At 37.3% G+C, this 19,689-nt stretch overlaps 1 protein-coding gene across 3 annotated transcripts in view; it reads right to left on the reverse strand.

Moving 5' to 3' along the window:
- Nucleotides 1–19,689, reverse strand: part of LOC131431223 (facilitated trehalose transporter Tret1-like) — a 254,167-nt gene that overhangs the window by 29,894 nt on the left and 204,584 nt on the right. For all 3 annotated transcript variants that reach the window (XM_058596816.1, XM_058596815.1, XM_058596813.1), the window contains one exon: nt 126–1,085. In XM_058596816.1, coding sequence (XP_058452799.1) covers nt 126–1,085 — 960 coding nt within the window. The remainder of the gene's footprint in view (nt 1–125; nt 1,086–19,689) is intronic.

The following is a 19,689-nucleotide window of genomic DNA, read 5'->3' on the forward strand; positions in this document are numbered from 1 at the left end:
CACCCAACAGTCAAACCGGTAAATATCAACAAATCACCCATGGTAGTGAAGCAATCGTGTTAAAATAACGCTATTTTTGGTAGTACTGACCCCGATTCACAGTATAATGGTGCCCACACACTTACCTGCGTAAAATGATGCGACCGGTTGATGGCCGTTAGTTTACCACCACCCTTGCCGCCGTGTAGTAGTGGCTGCTGTCCCGCCCGTTGATCCTGACCAGCAGGACCACCGGCTGAAATTATGACAGCGCCTGGTCCACTTCCGTCTCCAACCAGCTGACTGTGTTCGATGATAATCTCCTCCCGTTGCATCTTGCCTCCACCGTCCAACGGTGACGTGATATCTCCCACCCCGAACGGTGGCTTTTCGTCCAGATAAAAGGACTTGGTCGAGTGTTGCAGCTGTTCCTGATGGTCGAGATACTGATTGTAGCTGTAGCGATGATGGTCGGCACTGATGTTGTTGTTCTTGTAGTTTCTACCGTTGTTCTGATAATGATACTGATAGTGGTTGTCAAAATGATTGTTTTCGTCGTATGATGGTACTGTCCTAGGTACCAAACCGGGCGTTGTCGTAGTCGTTGGAGGCGATATCAGTATGTTGTATTGATTTTTCGTAAAATTCAAATTGTAATTGATGTTATAGTTCTGGCCACTGTAGTGCTGTTGTAATAAGCTGTTGGTGTTTTTGGTGCTAGTCGGTTGTATGCTGTTACTGTTTCGTGTAGCGTTATTGAAATACTCATACGGCTTTAACTCGTAAGCTAACGGACGCCGTTTGGAGTAGTTGGAGTTACTAGTGCTACTATTGTTGTGCTTCAGGATTCCTGTCGGACCGGCATGATTGTTCAGAAGCTGCCTTCGATAGTCGAGAGGTTTCGGCTGAGATCGTGGTTGTTGAGCCGAATAATAGTTGTTGTAGTCACAGGGAGGAACGTTGGAGCCAGCATCACGAACGGATGATTTCAGTTTCACATGTTTACCGGTTGACGGTCTGGGAATTCGTTGCGTTGTCACCGAGGGATAATTATGTGATTCTGCGGGTTCGAATGGATGCTGATTTTGCCGTTGTAAATGTGAAACCTGCAAAATAGAAAAAAACAAGACTATTTTGCTGAATACAGTAATTTATATATTCTTTATCTGAGAAGTAATCCAATAAAACATAATTATTTTTTTAGTGACACTATAATTAGCGGAGCATGGTATTCGGTCTTTTGATGATTATATCTAACAAGTCATCATACAATTTAGCATACTTGGGGAAACACCTCTCCCGTGGCAAACGTCCCATTCTTTCCGTCAATAAATCACACTGATTGAGTGAAATGCTACAAGAGGCAAACATATATATTACAAAGTTTGAAACAGTCATCCCGCAGCTTGTATGATATGGTGGTTAGCAAACGGAGGATTGCGTGCCACAAGCATTCATTGGCCAATCAAGCCCCCAAATCAGGCCAACGCAGCCGTCGGCCATTAGACAGGCACTGCGCTAGTCACGAAATGACACGCTGCTCTAAACAGTTGGTATCAAATCGAAATTATAGACTCGATGGGCTGGTGCACAGACGTTCGAAAATACAAGCACTATTTCACACGCAGGCCAATTTGTAGTCTGTGGCTACAACTGACCCCGCTGACATCGACTCCACCAGCCTCGAGACGGAAAACCTACCGCTGAATATGCTGTATTCTACATACCGTAGGTACTCTTGTAGTGACACACCCATACCGCACTGTACGGGACGCAAATAAATCATTTGCATAATTGATCATTGAATAAGTATGTTCAGCGGGCACATTTCCATCAATGGGTTGCTTATTGGAGGGAACAATTGTGGAATGAGATGATACTTTTTTTGTGGCAAATTGATACAGCAAGGCGTGATTTATTATTAATTCATGTTGTGGTTGAAAAAGTGCGTTTCGATGCCTTCACAAAATATACACAATCAATAGCGATTTGTACCGCGAAGACATCTATTGTTATCAAGAATGTATCAACCAGTAATCGATCTGAAAATAGGAGAATATCTTCAAATAAAAACATGGTTATGTTCTGATATCGCTCATGAAAAAAATTAAAGAGCCGGATCGGCTATAAAATCAAAAAATTGCATAAATCGCACTCCTTACTGAGCAATTTCAGAAATGTGTAGCAGAGCAATAGATTTCAATACTCTAATTAATATGACAAACCATTATTTTTCATAAACGGAGAGACCAATCCGACTCAAGGGTGACTGTTGAAAAGGGCAGATGATTTTTGGTATGTGTATGAAATAAAGAGTTGTAGGAAATCGATTGAGCACTCTCAACCACTGGCTCCCAAACTTTATTAGTCGAATGCTAGAATACAGTATTCTTTCTACTGCGCACCAAGTAAAAGATATTATTTTATTCTATTATTCCTTGGAGCAGAAAAAAGTTCACCGGAGTTAGTTTCTGTCAAATTTGCTCACCAGTAGGTATTAAACCACAATTTGTTGATGTTTAATTCAACATTTACATCCGGCATCCGATAATCAGAGCTAGAATATAGAATTTTATCTCCTTTAAACTCACTATATCAACTCAAAATCTAAGTGCTATTCGATATTTATGGTGAAGTTGATCATTGTATTTATTGAAAACGTGCGCGCCTTTCGATATTTTGGGTTTCAGAACATCCCCGATCAGATGGTAATAACAGAATTATAACAACTGGAGTAATTTATTTCAGAAATATTTTGTAACAAATTTTGAAATGTTTTTGGTTGGTAAGCTGTTAAAATAATAAAAATCATAACAAAAAAGACTCTAGCGGGAACAAAATCGTAACAGATTTTGAAACGTTTGCATCACAATTATCATTGAATTTGATATAACTACAGAAGTCCTAAAGCAGAAATTTATACCAATAGTTGTAATAAATTAGATTAAATGAATAATTTATTTAGTGAACTGGTTTCTTGTTTTAGTTTTTTGAAATTCTGAATTTCATTCAAAAACAGCGTCGTGTTGATGTGGCCAAAGAGATGATTTCCAACGCAGATAGTGACCCCACATTCATCGAATGCATCATAACTGGTGATGAGATGTTTTTTTTTTACAAGGTGAAATGCATTTACGCACGGAGTGTGGGATTCTCCACAGGACTACCCAACTGTTGATTGGAACTACCCACTAAAACACCTTGGATCTCCAACCTTACCTCCCCGGCACCACCGCTAGGTATTACTTCGGGGTATGAGGTGTGGATCTATGAATATGACGTCGAAACCGCACAACAATCGACCGAATGGCGCTTCGAAGGCGAGCCGTTGTTCTAAATTTTCATCCATTATAAAAATCGCCACATGAAAATTTTTCAACTTCTTTGTATAGACGCCAAAAAAACTAATCGTACGATATGCGTCAAAATTTGACAGAATGTGTATAAAAGTGTTGTCAACGTTGAGAGAATAAAAGTTTACCGATTGGACAAGGGCGGGAATTTTAAAATGAAAATTCCGGTTCTTTTTTGATCATAAGGTATATCTGAGACTCAGCATGGATTCACGCCAAAGCGTTCTGCTTCCACAAATTTAGTGACATACACTTCCTTCGTAATACGTTCCTTACAACTACGACTATAAGAACTATTCTACATACAACGATTTCTCTGCTGCGTTCGACATCAAATAACGATATCCAAGTTAAGTAGACTAGGGTTTAATAAATCATTTTTGAATTGGCTTCAATCATATCGAACTGGTCGTGAAATGATAGTCAAAATGGGAGACTGTAAAACATCAACATTTGCTGTTACCTCTGGAGTTCCTCAAGGAAGTCACCGAGGATCGTTCGTATTTTTATTGTATCTCAACGATTTAAATTTTTCGATCAAGTGTATGAAACTATCGTTCGCTGATGACTTCAAAATATTTCATATAATCAAATCTGCAGCTGACCTACAGAGTTCCTACAAGAACAGTTGAATAATTTAACTAATCGGTGTATCATCAACAGAATGGTTTTAAATGCCTCTGAGTGCTCCATCATCTCGTTTAGTCGCAAAAGATATATATTAAAGTTCGGCTATAATACTTCATAAACTGTTCTCGAACGCGCATCGTCTGTTAAGGACCTGGGTGTTCTTCTGGATTCCAAGTTTAATTTTAAGGCACACCCCAAGTGGCACATGTAAAGACTGTCCCAGAAAGTATGGACGCACTTTGATTTCGCTGTAAATAATTCACAAGTGTTGGATATTCAAATTTTATTCGATATTCTGATAATATTAAACTACAACAACAGAATATTATTCTCAACATTTACTACTTAGTCATTGTAGACTAGCTGGCGCACCTTCTTGCGAACGTTCCTCATAAAATTCCGTATAGACTTCTTGGCGACGAGTTTTGACACTTTTTCCAATCTTTTTCGAACTGTTCAATGGTTTCAGCTGCCGAGACATGTTTCCTAAGATGTGCTTTCGTTAATGCCTAAAATTCCTCAAATGGTCGAAGTTGTGGGCAATTTGGTGGATTCAAGTCTTTTGGGACGAAAGTGACATTTTTGGTAGTATACCATTCTACCGTTGATTTCGAGTAGTGGCAAGAAGCTAAATCTAGCCAGAAGACAACAGGATCCTTGTGGCTTCGAATCATGGGTAGAAGTCGTTTTTGTAAACAATCCTTGATGTATATATTGCTGTTCATTGAAGCAGTGGTGATGAAGGGTTTCGAAATCTTACCGCAGCTACAAATTGCTTGCCAGACCATAGCTTTCTTACCAAATTTTTTGTCTTCAATCGATGTCTCGGACTGGTTTAACACTTGCCCTTCTCGCACTGTATAATATTGTGGTCCAGACAAGGATTTGTAATCGAGTTTCACGTAGGTTTCTTCGTCCATGATTATGCAGTTCAAATTTCCAGCAAGAATCGTATTGTACAGCTCTCGAACCCTCGACCTGATCGATGCTTTTTGTTTCGGACTACGTTTTGGTTGTTTCTGCTTTTTATAGGTTCGAAGATTCAAACGTTCTTTAGCACGAAAAATATTTGACTTCGAAGTGCCCACTTTTTGAGCCACATCCAGAACTGAAACCTCCTTCTTTTTCTCGAACGCCTTCAGTATACGTTTGATCAACTTTTTTTTGACCCGTTTTCGGTTTATCCTCAAAGGTTTTATCCTCACCGAATTTCCTGATTGCATTTTTCACTTACTCCTTCCATTATTGCTATCTTTCTCAGTGACGTGTTCTGTGCACCATTTGTACACAATTTTTCAACGTTGTTCTGCTGAAAGTCCACGCATTTCGAAACAAATTAATGAAAACGAATAAACAACTGCACAAGTAGTTAGAGAAGAGTGTAAACAACAGCACGCAGCCATAAAAATTGACAGATTCTGAACCATTGCGAAATGGCAGCGATTTTTTATTGCGTCCATACTTTCTGGGACAGCCTTTACGAGTAATATGAGAAAAGCATCATTACACCACAAGGTGGATTAAAACAGATTTTTTTTCCATTCAACAGGCTATCGGAAGAAAGTTTATTTTCAAATATTTTTCTCCGGCACCTTCAACCGCTTCTTGTGGCCTACTAAGATACGGCCGGCCGTGGCTGACGCATCCGCATAATAATGTTCCCTTTTGTACTCATACTTCTTCACCGTTTTACCGATTGCATCGGGCTTCTTGGCCCAAAATGAGGGAGGATGAGAGTACCTTACCTTTGGCATTTCTCTTTAGTAAAGTGACTATAAGTGAAGTGACGACGTCTCATCTGGCAAAAACTCGAAATATGTGATCTGATTGTTGGCAGTTCAGGAAGATTTGATGGGTCGTTTGCTCGTTTGAAACTATACTGCCAAAATGGCAAATCTCCATATAATTAGGGGAACATACCCCTGAGCCAGATTGATCTGATTTCCTGAAGGAAGTACCGGAGTACGAGCAAACCATCGAATCTAAGGGAAAAGGGGGGCAAAGTGGGGTATGCTTGATAACTCTTCGTTAATTTTCTTGTAGAAGTGTTATTTTTATATTATTTATACCATAATCGTTAGAAATTTTCATTGCACGTTAGTTATCTCAATTTATATTTGAAAAAAAAAAATATATAGTATTTCAGAGTACTCTCTTTTTCGTTTCTATAGCGTATTATGTTTTTCATTCAAAAAATATTTGCTCGAAACAAAATGGGGTGGGGCAAAGCGTGGTATAGCAGCCATGTGTTATATTGGTCTGATTTGGCATCTTGCCATTATAGTGAAGCGGTCCAGTACTGGTATACAGTAAACAATATCATACCGAAAGGTTGCCTTCTTCCGAACACCCCAGAACTTCGTTCAATAGAAAGATATTGGACCATTGTAGTGCGAAACATTGAGAAGTTGACAAGAAAGATAGACGAATGAATGATTCAGACAAGTGACAGAGGACAATGTGCTGAGCTTAATGTGTGGAACCAAACGAAAAGTTAGAGTATACGAATGAAACAAATCCTGAAAAAAATATTACAAAATTGTCTGCATCCTGCTTTATGTTTGACAGTTTTTGTTTCTAAAGCATGGTTCCATAAATATTGGCATACTTGACACTCCGTAACAGGTTATAAGGGAACAACTGAATCAGTGTATGTCGACAATATGTTTTAATGGACTTTTACAATGTTTTGTTGACTCACCACTCCATTTGAAATATCCTCTCCAAATGAGTAAAAAAGCTCCTCGTCGAAACAAGTACACAAGTAGCTACAGAGCAAAAGAATCAATACAATTCGTTTCATTATATTTGCAAAACCACTGTCACACCTCTACTGGAAATGGATCCTGTCCATATGCAAAGCACTTCAACTGCTCGAGTGCCGGTACTTGAGGTTCCCCATTTTTGTGCAACATTCTTGTAGCCGTAGAACACTAACCATCGCTGACTGGCAACGGGGTTTAGTAGTCGGAGGGCAGGGCAAGGGAAGACACTTGAATAAGTATCTTTTTCACACTCACTTGCACTGACAGACGGGACTAACAAGCCTTCCTGACCTGGCCGTAGGTAGGTGCATTGCTCGCGCCGGTTAGTTTCGTTGGATTAGGGGGGACAGCAAACAAATCCGCCAGTTTTGCCTAAACTAACACCAAATGGAGCATGGTTAGGAATTGTAGGCAGACAGCATAACATACGACGCACTTGACGCGGAGGCATTTCAGTCAGTGCTTAATTTATGTACCGTTAATGAAATTTGTTACTTCAAACTAAACCACCACGAAAAAAATGATACTATCATAAGCGATGAATTGTTAAACAAGCATAGTTTGATTATTTACAGTTCTAAGACCTTTTTCTAAATATGTCGATCTATAAAATATTAACAGTGTATCGGCGAGTGCAACAGTTTCTTAGCAATTGCATAAATCAAGTTCGTAAAATGCGGAGCGATGGCAATAAATACTTCTCCTTCTGGCAAGGAAGATCCACTTACGCCCGTAAAACCGAGGGGATCAAATAATACAGTGTTTCCCGGTAAAGGCCGCAACGAACGTGTGTACACACATTTCAGTTACAATTGAAATTTATCACATTTTATTGCATTATTTGCTGCAACGACAGTTTATCATGTTGTGTTGCCGACACGTATGCTTTTGCGTACGGAGCAGATTGCTTATTGTAGGGCTCGCGGGTTGTTTGCGGAGGAACACATGGGACTGCTGTCTGACTGCAGTTGATGTTTAATAATCCCGCTGTTGTTGAATTGAATTACAGAACTCTGCTGTTCAGGTTGACCTGTACCATACTGAAAATATTCCACGGGAGCGAGCGAGAAAGCGGCAATGTATACAGGGATTAAGTTGTCACGAGTGACTTTTGGTGTACCGTATTTAAAATGACCTGTGGAATTAGTTGAAGTGAGAACCAACGTATGAGTTGTTTTTGTTTTGAACTCTGTATTATTAGGATTTGGGACACCAAGAATTACACAATTACTGGTGGAAAAGGCGGGTGCGTGATGTCAGAGACATAACCGGATGACGAGAGAATGAAAAGAATGGATCGTTCAAGTTAGTCGATGTTTAACACTGTTTAGTGCATTTACCTCGAATACGAAAGAGCAGTTAGACTTGAAATATTATACCATATTACTGGTCCAAGTCTAAATTAAAAGTTAAATTCTGGAACTGGACCTAGTCTTACCATATTATATCAGAGGGCCGATTTTTCCAAAAAATTATTTTTCGATATGACACTAAATCTCGACGTTTCATGAAATTCTAAGACATTTGGGATTGGAAATTTTTTCTTCGATTTCGTAAATCTGAAATTTTTTTAAGTCCCAGAAAGCACATTTTTTCTAATATTTTTTTTTAGATGACACTAAGTCTCGACTTTTCATGTTATTCTAAGACATTCGACACCAAACAAAAAAATCTATTTCGGAAATTTTATGTACTACTCCCTAAGGTGATTTTTCAAGATCGAAAATTGAAATTGAAATCGGTTAAGCCATCTCTGACAAAATTGAGCGGTAAGAGAACAGCGCGTTTTGTCGATTAGGTCACTTATACCATCATATCTTCGGAACAAGAAGTCATAGCCATTTGATCATTGAACTGATGTGTCCCCGAAGCTTCGTTCGAAAGTCGGTTTTTGCAGCAATTCTAATACCTTCCTAAAGAGAAAAGCCTAAATTATCGATGCTTTTACAACAAAATCATACCATTGTTTAACAAATAATCATATTTGAATGAAGCTTTCAAAGATCACAGACAACACAAAAACTTAAAATTGTTGTATAAAAATTACGAAAAATAATATTTTTTTATAATTATTTTAAAATTTTGTAGAAAACAATTGATTTTTTATTGTTTGGGACCTTCGAAAAATCGAGAAAAATATACATACAAAAAAACTTATGATAAAAAGTTTGACTTACGGCCCGGAGTTTTCACACGCGCCAGTTGTAGCGAAGTGCGCATTCTTCAGCTTTCATTGGAAAAATCCGGATTGAACACGTAATACCAAAATTGTTTGTATCTACTCCTACCGAATCCGTCAGATAGCCTCCGATACGAGAGTTGTTAGATAAGTTGAATAGCAGAAAAAGGAGACACAATCTGAATCGACTCTCTCCGATTTGGATGAAACTTTGTGTACATCTTCAGTATGGTAAACCATTTTTCACAGAAAAAGACACTGATTTGACTCAAGACTAATTTTTAAAAAGCGCGAATGTATATTGACATGCACTTCCTTCCATTTTTTTGTAACTAAAAACCTATTAATTGCACAAAACTGATGCCCGAGAAAAAATTGTAAGAAATAAATTGGGTACGCTCTTGTTGTATACACTGAAAAAATAGCAGATTTCTAATTTTTTTTTCAAACAATTAGAAAATTTAATCGAAAAAAGAATTTGAAATATTTGCAATTTATTTTTAAAGAAAATCAACATTTGTCGTAATTTGATTAATGTTTTTTCAAAAACCACACTTAGAGGCAGGTTTCAAATCATCTTTGCAGTGAGTTTTTTATTCATTTCTCTTTTTCAATCTATGTTTCCACTCTTTCATTGCAAAATCAAGCCAAAATATGATTTAGTGGATTAATTGTTCGCAGTAATCTTTCTCTTAGATGGAACCGTTCTCGAGGTATTTAGACCAGAAATTCAAAAAATCAAGATTTCGATGAGTTGTGCCAAAAACTACACAGAAAGAAATAATGTAATTTACACGACATGTAACTCAATGATACTTTGAAATAGACATCAAGTGAATCAAAAATTTGATTGAAAATTGAACTGCTGAATGCAAAACTCGGCAGTTCAATTTGAACCGCTAAGCAGACGTAAAGTTTCTGCTATTTACGTCTGCTTAGCGTTTCAAATTGAGCTGCCGAGTTTTGCATTCAGCAGTTCAATTTGAACTGCTATGCACTGATGAATCAAAGACGAAACGTAAACATATTGAAAACGGTTATGTGCCCTAGCACCAAATTTGGGCAACCCCTGAGTGATCCAAATTCAGTTCCATAATTCAGGTCCAGAATTCGGTTCTAGCATTCGGTTCCAAAATTTGGTTCCAGAAACACTTACAGCTCAGTATATTTTGTATCAATTATCAATATTATTTCATTATTTGAAATATTTCTAAGATTCGATTTGAATGTATCAAGTCCCATATTTTCAATTATAAATGATTGAACTTTTGATTAGTAGCGAGCAGTGCCCTATTTTGTCTGCTAAAAATCTCCGGCATATCGGATTTCCCTGCCATAGACGACGGTTTTGAAGGAGTGAGCGATATATCAAAGCAGTGAAGCTGTTGGAAGAACGCGAAGCTATAAATATAAGCAAAATTATAGCTAACGTTTCAATCCTACGCGTAGCATGCTAGAGGTAGGTTGTTGCTAGACAGTAAGACAAAAAGTGCCATAAAACGATTTGAAGCTTCAATTGGTATGCTCTGATCTTGTGTCATGCAAGCTCGGATGAAATTCCATGTTGAGTCGTTTCGCCTGAGAAATTGACAACTTCCCAGGGTAAATGAGTGCTTAGGATTAATTTCTAATTTATATAAGATGAACTCGATTGATAATGAGAAAAAGTTTATCGCTTCAACCGAAATCGCAGAAACTTAACACTGTAAAAATAACTGCTGGCATATAAAACTTGAGCACAAGCTTAGCGAAGAGAAGCTCAAATATCAAAATCGTATCGCAAGTATGTACAAAGATATAATTGTATACATTTGGGATATTGGTGTAATTTCGTCGGTTATAAAACAAACAATGTTCGGTGTTGGTTCCGAATCAAGATCAATCTAATGTCGTTTTCGTTTTTAAATTGCACTACACTGCCCATACTAGCATATCAGTCCCATACCGATTTTCGCTAATATTGAGTTAGCTTGAGGAATGCAATCCATCCTCAATATACTATCAGAAATTTCAATAAAAGTTGAGGGTTTGTTCAGTAAAATGTGAACAAAAATTTCAACTCATGTCAGTCCCATATGCAAAGTACCCGCATATCAGTCCCATTCAGTGCAAATTTCAATAATTTCATTTGTTGCAATATTGGAATAGCGAAGGTATATTACCGATATTTCTTGTAATAATACCATGATTTAGCATTAGGTAGCACAATAAATCAAAAAAATTGAAAATAAAATTTTAATCGTCTTTTTCTCGACATGCCGATTTTCCATATGGGATAGATATGCAAGTACGGGCAGTACACCATGGCATAAATAAACGAACAAAAATGATGAAAACATAAACAGTAACCCTTGACTACAATAAACGATTCTATTGCACAGAGCTACACCGAACTTTTGATGAGTGCTGCACCAGTGGCGCAGAAAAAGTGTAGCACTGGTGTAGTGCAATTGGTAAAAACGAACGGTTTAGGGGCAGCTTTCGCTACACCGGTGTAGTGCATTTTAAAAACGAAAACGACATGAGCAGACTCTCGTGCAATTGCGGATTCAAAAGTGTTACGATTGATTGAACTGTTTGATTGTAGATCATTAGAAATTTTGGTTGCCTTGTTCCACATCAATGGCTCGAACAACCCCATGGGGCTGATCCTTGTAGTTTTTCTTAACAGCAATGTATCGATTGACTAGACAGAACGACCGAAATCAGCATTTTGGCGAAAAACATAGTTGATTTTCTGATTTTAGTTAGTTATTTTTTGAGACAACTAAAAAAATCTTACTTATGCTAGTTTAGTTTTTTTTAATCCTTAACAATGATAAAAAATTAGTTGAAATGGTTATTTTTCAGTTAAATTCACAAATTAAACGTGCTGCCATTTCTTAGCTAAGGCAAACTCCATTTCCATTTAACTAATTTTTTAGTTGAATTAGAAAAATTAGAAAAATAAATAAAAAAATGTTGTTTTCAACCAAAATGAATTGGCTTCTGCAATCTTCAGGTATATGACGCACTGTCACAAAAAAAACTTTAACACTGTAATGACTACTACCACACTTCTCCCGAAAAGAATTTTGCCTTTTCTCTATTGGCAGGTAGTAATACGGTAGCGACTTCCCGTGTTGTATTTACGGAAAAAGACATTAACGAAACACAAACTTCTTGTTGGCATTAAAAATGCCTTACTCTTCACTATATGGGGCCGGGTGTCAATTAAAAGTTTCAAAAATAGTCGCGTAACCTTTTTGTGTCATAATTTTGAACGTTAATAACTCGGTCATTTGTTGATGGATTGTTATAATTTAACAACCAATCGATTCGGAAACTTTTAACTTAAACATGTATAACGACGTCGTTTCAGTATTTCAATAGCATACTATTGGAAAAATGGTTGGAATCGACCTATGTTTTCATCCACCAATCCCTGTTGTACAAAATGACGTCAACTTCTTGTTCGGCATAGAAGGCTTTGCGTCATGCATAAAAAACACCGCATCGTTCTGCGTAGTATTGCTTTGCCTTGTTGATGTTTGACTGTGAATTAAACAAGTAGCTGATGACTGAATTGTATATACGTTCACTTGCTGGATTGTCGCTTTTGTATTATGCGTTGGTGAAATTTCCTGTTGTCTGCGCAACACCGTGTTCGCTTGAGTATCTTATATATCATCTAGCTATTGAAAAACCGAATCAACGTGGTTACCGATTTTTGGTCGATTTTGCCATTAAATTGGTCTTTGGTGTTTGGTCGATTTTGCCATTAAAAATGCCTTACACTTCGCTTCCCGAGGCTGGGTGTCAATTTAAAACATGCAAAACTAATCGCGTAACATATTTCTGTCATAATTTTGAACGCTTATAACTCAGTCATTTGTTGATGGATTTATATAATTCAACAAACAATCGATTCGGAAACATTTAACTTAAACTTATGACTCATAAGTTATGAGACGTCATTTGAATATTTCAATTGCATACCATTGAAAAATTGTGTTTGAATTGAGTATTTTATTTTGGTTCTCTGGTAACTATCAGGCCAATTTAGAATTATCGGCGATTAATTTTTCGGATCTAATTTGCAGCGCTTGTTCCTCGATGATTTGTTAATGGATTTTCCTAATTTAAATGATTCCAAAGCTTCAATATTGTAAGCTTAAAAATGTTTTAATTTGTCAATGGATCCGTTTGCATACTTGAATCTCAATTCCCATACGAACAAAACGTGACAATATGACTGAACAAGTTGTTGTCCCACCAGGAATTAAACGCTTCAAAAGATTCAAAATCAAATTCTGAAACTTATCTAAAAGCGGTCTACTCGGTTTAGTAGTATAATTGAGTTCCACAGGCTCACATATACAGTACATTTAGATGCAATATCATATAGTATCAAAGATAAACTCATGGTAAGTTTATCTGCGCTTTACATGTATCGTTTGAATAGGAACCCTCTTAGAATTTGGTTAACTGCCCGTTTCAGTTCAATTATCATTTGCTTCAAGCGTCTGATGGCTAAACGCGTTGTAACTATGACAATGTTCATTCATGTGTTAATAACATCAAGTTACAATATGAACATTTCGGAATTTTGTTGCGCATCCATTTCGTATATTCCTAATATGCCAAAACGAAAATCAATGTAAGTAACTAAGTATTATTTATTTATCGTAAAATAAAATAGTTTCATTTGTTCAGGATTAAATCTTTAGGTGTTCCAAGTTTTCAGTGAGAGAGTCGATTTCGCTGAGTCGAAAGAAAATTTAGATTTGATTTAGAAGAAAAAATTAAAAAAAATGGAGGGTTGTATTCAAGACACGACCGAGCACAATAGCATTAAAAATTAAACGTTTCTAGAGTCTTCATAATAAATATGATAATGATGATGATACACTAAACTTCACTACACTTCAAAGTTACTTGAAAGCTCAATTTTAGTGTTTGTATCTAAAATTGAGCTTTCAAGTAACTTTGAAGTGTAATGAAGTTTAGTGTATCATCATCATTATCATATTTATTATGAAGACTCTAGAAACGTTTAATTTTTAATGCTATTGTGCTCGGTCGTGTCTTGAATACAACCCTCCAATTTTTTTTAATTTCTTCTTCTAAATCAAATCTAAATTTTCTTTCGACTCAGCGAAATCGACTCTCTCACTGAAAACTTGGAACACTCGGCAAACAAAAACCGAGTATAAGTAGTACTCCGGAAGGCGTAGCCCGAGCTAAATATACCATGAGATAACAAGAAGCCAGAGAGAAGAACAACCGCCTACTACGAGTATTCTACACAAACTGTGAAAGTTCTTATTTGCTTGAACCAAAACTATGTTTTGAATAAAAAACAACCTACCTTTCTTTTTGTTTGGATATAGCCTTCAGCTGAAAAAAACTACAACCAGTTGCAATATAGGTTGGAAGATACAACGAACTTCGTTTGACTTTTACAATAAGAGTGCAACATTCGAAACTCACTTCACTGTTCCATGTAAAAACATTATTACGCACAAATTCTGAATAAATACACTTTCCATCAATAGTTTACGGCATTTTTGCCTTTCTCATATAGAAAGGTTATGCAATCACTTGAAAAACCGACTAGTGAAAATTGGCCCGGAGGGCCAAGTGTCATATACCATTCGACTCAGTCCAGCAATGCTGAGCAATGTTTCTGTGTGTATGTGTGTGTGTATGTGTGTATGTATGTATGTGTGTGTGTGTGTGTGTGTGTATGTGTCAAATAATCTCACAAGGTTTTCTCGGAGATGGCTGAACCGATTTTGACAAACTAGGATTCAAATGAAAGGTCTCGTGGTCCCATACGGAATTCCTGAATTTCATCAAGATCCGACTTCCGGTTCCGGAGTTATAGGGTAAAGTGTGTTCAATATTGTACACCGTCACTTAAACCGGCGAAACAAAAAACGTAAAAAATTTCCTAACCTGGTCTCAAAACTACACAAATCGATAGACATTATCAGTAGGCAACTAAACAAACCGATTCCGGCTATCCTGGTTCCCGGTATCCGGTTCCGGAAGTACCGGAAATAGTGGTCATATATACCAAAATAGATCTCACTCACTTTTCTCAGCGATGGTTTGACCGATTTCCACAAACTTAGCTTGAAACGAAAGGTCTCCCGGTCCCATACGGAATTCCTGAATTTCATCCGGATCCGACTTCCGGTTCCGGAGTTATAGGGTAAAGTGTGTTCAATATTGTACACCGTCACTTAAACCGGCGAAACAAAAAACGTAAAAAATTACTTAAACTGGTCTCAAAACTACACAAATCGATAGACATTATCAGTAGGCAACTAAACAAACCGATTCCGGCTATCCTGGTTTCCGGTATCCGGTTCCGGAAGTACCGGAAATAGTGGTCATATATACCAAAATAGATCTCACTCACTTTTCTCAGCGATGGTTTGACCGATTTCCACAAACTTAGATTCAAATGAAAGGTCTCCCGGTCCCATACGGAATTCCTGAATTTCATCCCGATCCGACTTGCGGTTCCGGAGTTATAGGGTAAAGTGTATTCAATATTGTACACCGTCTCTTCAAATATTCTCGGATGCAACAAACATTTAAATCGTAATTTAGAGCGCGTACTAGAAGAGTTTGTGTGTCATGTTAGTTGGTGGCCGTACGAACCGACTTTGATTATAAGGGTTCTCGGGTTCCGGTGCCGGAAGTGCATATAATAGTGAACCCACTTCGTTTTCTTAAGGATGACCTATGCAATCAAAGCACTGTTTTATTCTGTATTTTATGCACAAACAATCTCTTGGTTTCTTTCAAAAATCGAAGAGAAAAATTTTTAATAGAATACCACAATATTATATGTACATGAGAAAGGCATCATTACAACACTAGGTGGATTAAAACAGGTTTTAGATATCGGTTTAGAAATTTAAATATGGATATATCGTAACACATGCAAAAAATATGAAAACAATTTGCAAGCAGTTTCATCGAGACTATCCTTTTTAGCTTTTCAATGGATTGTTTTGCTTTGACACTTCTCACGAGTTTTTGACTAATAAACTAGTTAATAAAACCAATTTCAGTTTTGTTTTCTTTGTGCTGTGGGGACGGGTATAGCGTGATGGGTTAGTCGATGCCTTTCACGCAGCCCACCTGGGTTCGATTCCCAACCCCGTACATAGAGTCAGAAAGTTTTTCTGACTTGAAGAGGCGAATGACATTATGGTTAAAACCTCTATGATCAAAAAACATAAAAAATGTTTTTGTGCTGTCTTTACGCAGTGATGGTGACAGATAGATAGAGTCTACTTTTCCGATTTTAATCACAAAATTAGTTGCCAATGCCGTGTTGGATTGAAATTTTACTGGTTTGTGTCCAGGATATTCGCCAACTGAACACATTCTCTAAAAACAAGAGTTTTCTCAAAAAAGTAATTTTTGAGTTTCAACTAATTTAATAGTTATTTTAGAAACTTTGTTGTTAAAATGTTAATTGCGACCGTACTGTGTAACTTTTAATTTTAATAATTTCGCGGTCACAGTGTTTTGATCATTTTACTGGATTCAAACGTGGTTGTTGTATATTCCAGGACAAATCTTGAGAGGAACGCTTTAAATCAGCAGTTATGTAAAAAAATATTGATGCTGTGAATGACCTGATTTCGACATGTAACTTCTCGTGAGATTCAAGCATTGCTTAGTTTCACTTCCGCACGGAAAAGCCAGCGATCGCAGAACAACTAAAATACTAGTTGTTTTTCTGATTTTGATTGGTTAAAATTTGGTACAACTAATCGACTGTTGTTTTAACTAATCTGTCATTTTTGATTTATCGTGCTGGCAGCTTAGCAACGACACCCAACAAGTAATGAAACGTTTCAGTTGAGCAATGCCAAACACCCTGAGCGAACAATGAAACGTTTCAATGAGATGTCACTCGTGCAATTGAGCAAAGACACAATCCCAGCAAAGTTACTTGTATGCATGAAAGCAAAAAAATGTCTCAGTTGTTTCAACCAATTATTCAGTTATTTGAACTTAAGACGCCAATTGCAATAAATATTTTTTACTGTTAGCCTCTTCGGGGGGCAGCTAATCGTTCACTGCTTGAACAACGAAATTTTACCTAATTAACTGCTTATATCTTTATCACTAAACTCACAAAGGATATAGAAATGAACCAAAATATTACAATTCTCAAAAGGGGACTCAATGGTCACAGGGAATTAGGAAATTTTTCCTTCACTTGCAGAATGACTCGCTGGTAAACCTAATGCTACAGATACACTTTCAAGAAAAAACAAAAAGTACCACTTTCCTTTAGCAGCAAATTTTTAAGCGTTAAGCGGTTTTAATAACATTGACATGAACTGTCCTAGAATACATTACTCTCAGATGAAATTAAATTATTTATACTGTAGGACTATCTATTTAACACAAGGAAAACTTGTTATACAATTAACTGTTATTCTTCTGCATACTTTCACTTACATAAAACGACCACTACGTAACTAACATAAATGACGTTCATTTACCATTGAAAATTTTCAATATGAAACGTTTCTGGTGAAATGAAGAGGTTTTTTTGTTCTGAGTTTTGCTGTCTTCGTTCTCCGGCAAGTGACAGCATTTGAATACAATAATTTCGGTTACCTGAATGGTTATGTCAAAATCAACAGATATGTTAGTTAAATCAACAACATTTTAGTTGAAGCAACCAGGGCGTGAAACAACAATTGCAATATTGTAATTTTGTGATCTGCGGGTTCTCCGTGCGTACATTCGACATTGCATGAACATTTGGCAGTCAAAGTCAGTTCGCGTTAGATAATTTGACAAATAAGCACAAAAAGCTGTGCTTGTAGATTGAATAACGAAAATGTTGAGAAATTCAATTGCGATATTTTAAGAAGAACCAAATCCAATAAAAAATTGTTCGTACACGAAGAATTGAGAAGCAAATGATCGTCAGTTTATTCGGAATAGCCGGACATATCGCCACCGTTCCAGTAAAGAACCATACATTGATGAATTTTAACTGTTCTGAAAATATCTGCAAAGAGTATTCAAAAGAATGGTTTTGTTCAGAACAGTAACTCATACAAAGGAGTAAGTATTTGTCGAGTGTTTATGTTTCCAATTAAAAACTTTTGCATTCATAAATCAGTTCTCATAATAAGCAATAAAAGATCACGGCAATTCAAATGAGGAAAAATAATGACACTGCGGTGAACCTTACTATTTGACTTGTCTCGGGTGGGGTTAAACGAATCGCACTCCCTTACAAAGACAGAAATAATTTTCTTATTTAGTAGAAACTTTGATTTATTGCCCAAACGGTTACGGAAAGTACTATTTCTGAGCGCTGAAGTAGGGAACGAATCATGAAACATTCTTCATTGGCTCGTTTATGACGTTAGCATCCCCCAAGGGTGGATCTGCTGGCGACTCTGGCTCAAAGTCACAGACATTTTCGTGTGCCAAGGGAAATTTGTTTCGAACCAACCAACCGGCAGCGAAAACTTTTCCATTTACCGGACATGCCAGAACGAGACTTCGGTCAACACTTTGACCGCAAATTCCAGCCCTTCGCAACCGTCATCCCCTGCGAGCAACTATGGAATAGGTACTGTATATTCACTGGGCATTTTCGAATATGAACAATTTTGTGTGAAAAAGTTTGTCATTGCTTTTACTTGCCCGCTCCAGAGATGAACTGTTGGGATTTTCTTTGAGTACTCTTTCTACTAGAAATAATTGACGCGCTCGTGAACAACTTTTCTGCTTGACATATTCTTTTTTGTTTGTTTCTGTTTGTTGAGACACAACAAGATACTTTACTGATGGGTCACAGCTGCTTTCGGCTAAATGAAATTCGATGTTGTAAACTTATGGTTGGAAAGTTTGCGACAGAAAGATCGGTATTAGCTAGTCTATCGATGTGTTGAGTTTTAATACCCAAGTCGGACACTTTGCAGCCCAAGGTCGAAGTTGAGCAGAATGAAAACTGATCATTACTTTATCATGCACAATGTATCAATTCACGAAATCAAAGTCGAGTGGTAGGGTCGAATAATCCCTATAAAACTAGACTGGATTATGATGGCAAATAAAAAATCGAAAGTGAGAAGAGCTGGAATATTATCATGGTCGGGAATCATACGCTTCAGAAACCCGTCCAGACGTCTAGTGGAAACACGGATATACGGACTGAAGGTGGATGTCTGGAACAAGTTTATCACTCTCAATCTTCGGATTTTTTACTGCTCCTTTGTCCGTTGGCACTGTCCCGGAGAATGACCAGGAAAATCAACAGTTTGATGGTTGCGGGGTTCCGGCCAGGCCAGCCACCATGTGAGGTAAAGATTCGATCGAGGAATGATAAATGGTAGGAAGCTTTACGGAACGACCACTATTAATTTCAGACCCCCCCTCCACCTTAATGGGCATTATGTCAATGTGATTTTTGCCCCGTTCTGCCATTGTTCATGTTGCGATAATTCCGAGAACTAGTGTGCCGAAGTTGTATCATCTATTTCCGGCTAGTGTGCCCAAGACCAAGACGAAAGAAACGATGATAGTGATTAGTTGATGAGAGATCATTTGTCAGAAGACTTTTTTTATTTCATAATTCGAGACAGTACATTAAGGGTCTGACAGTTATTATGTCCTTCAGTGAGATATTTTACGGGAGACGTGTTTATGTAGTAAAAAGCTCTGAATTTCAAAGTTCTATTAGTTCAGAGCCTAACACTATACGGAATTTTCAACACATGCTAATTTTCAGGGTTCTGGG

The sequence above is a fragment of the Malaya genurostris genome, chromosome 2, assembly GCF_030247185.1.
Source record: "Malaya genurostris strain Urasoe2022 chromosome 2, Malgen_1.1, whole genome shotgun sequence".
Taxonomy (NCBI): Eukaryota; Metazoa; Arthropoda; class Insecta; order Diptera; family Culicidae; genus Malaya; species Malaya genurostris.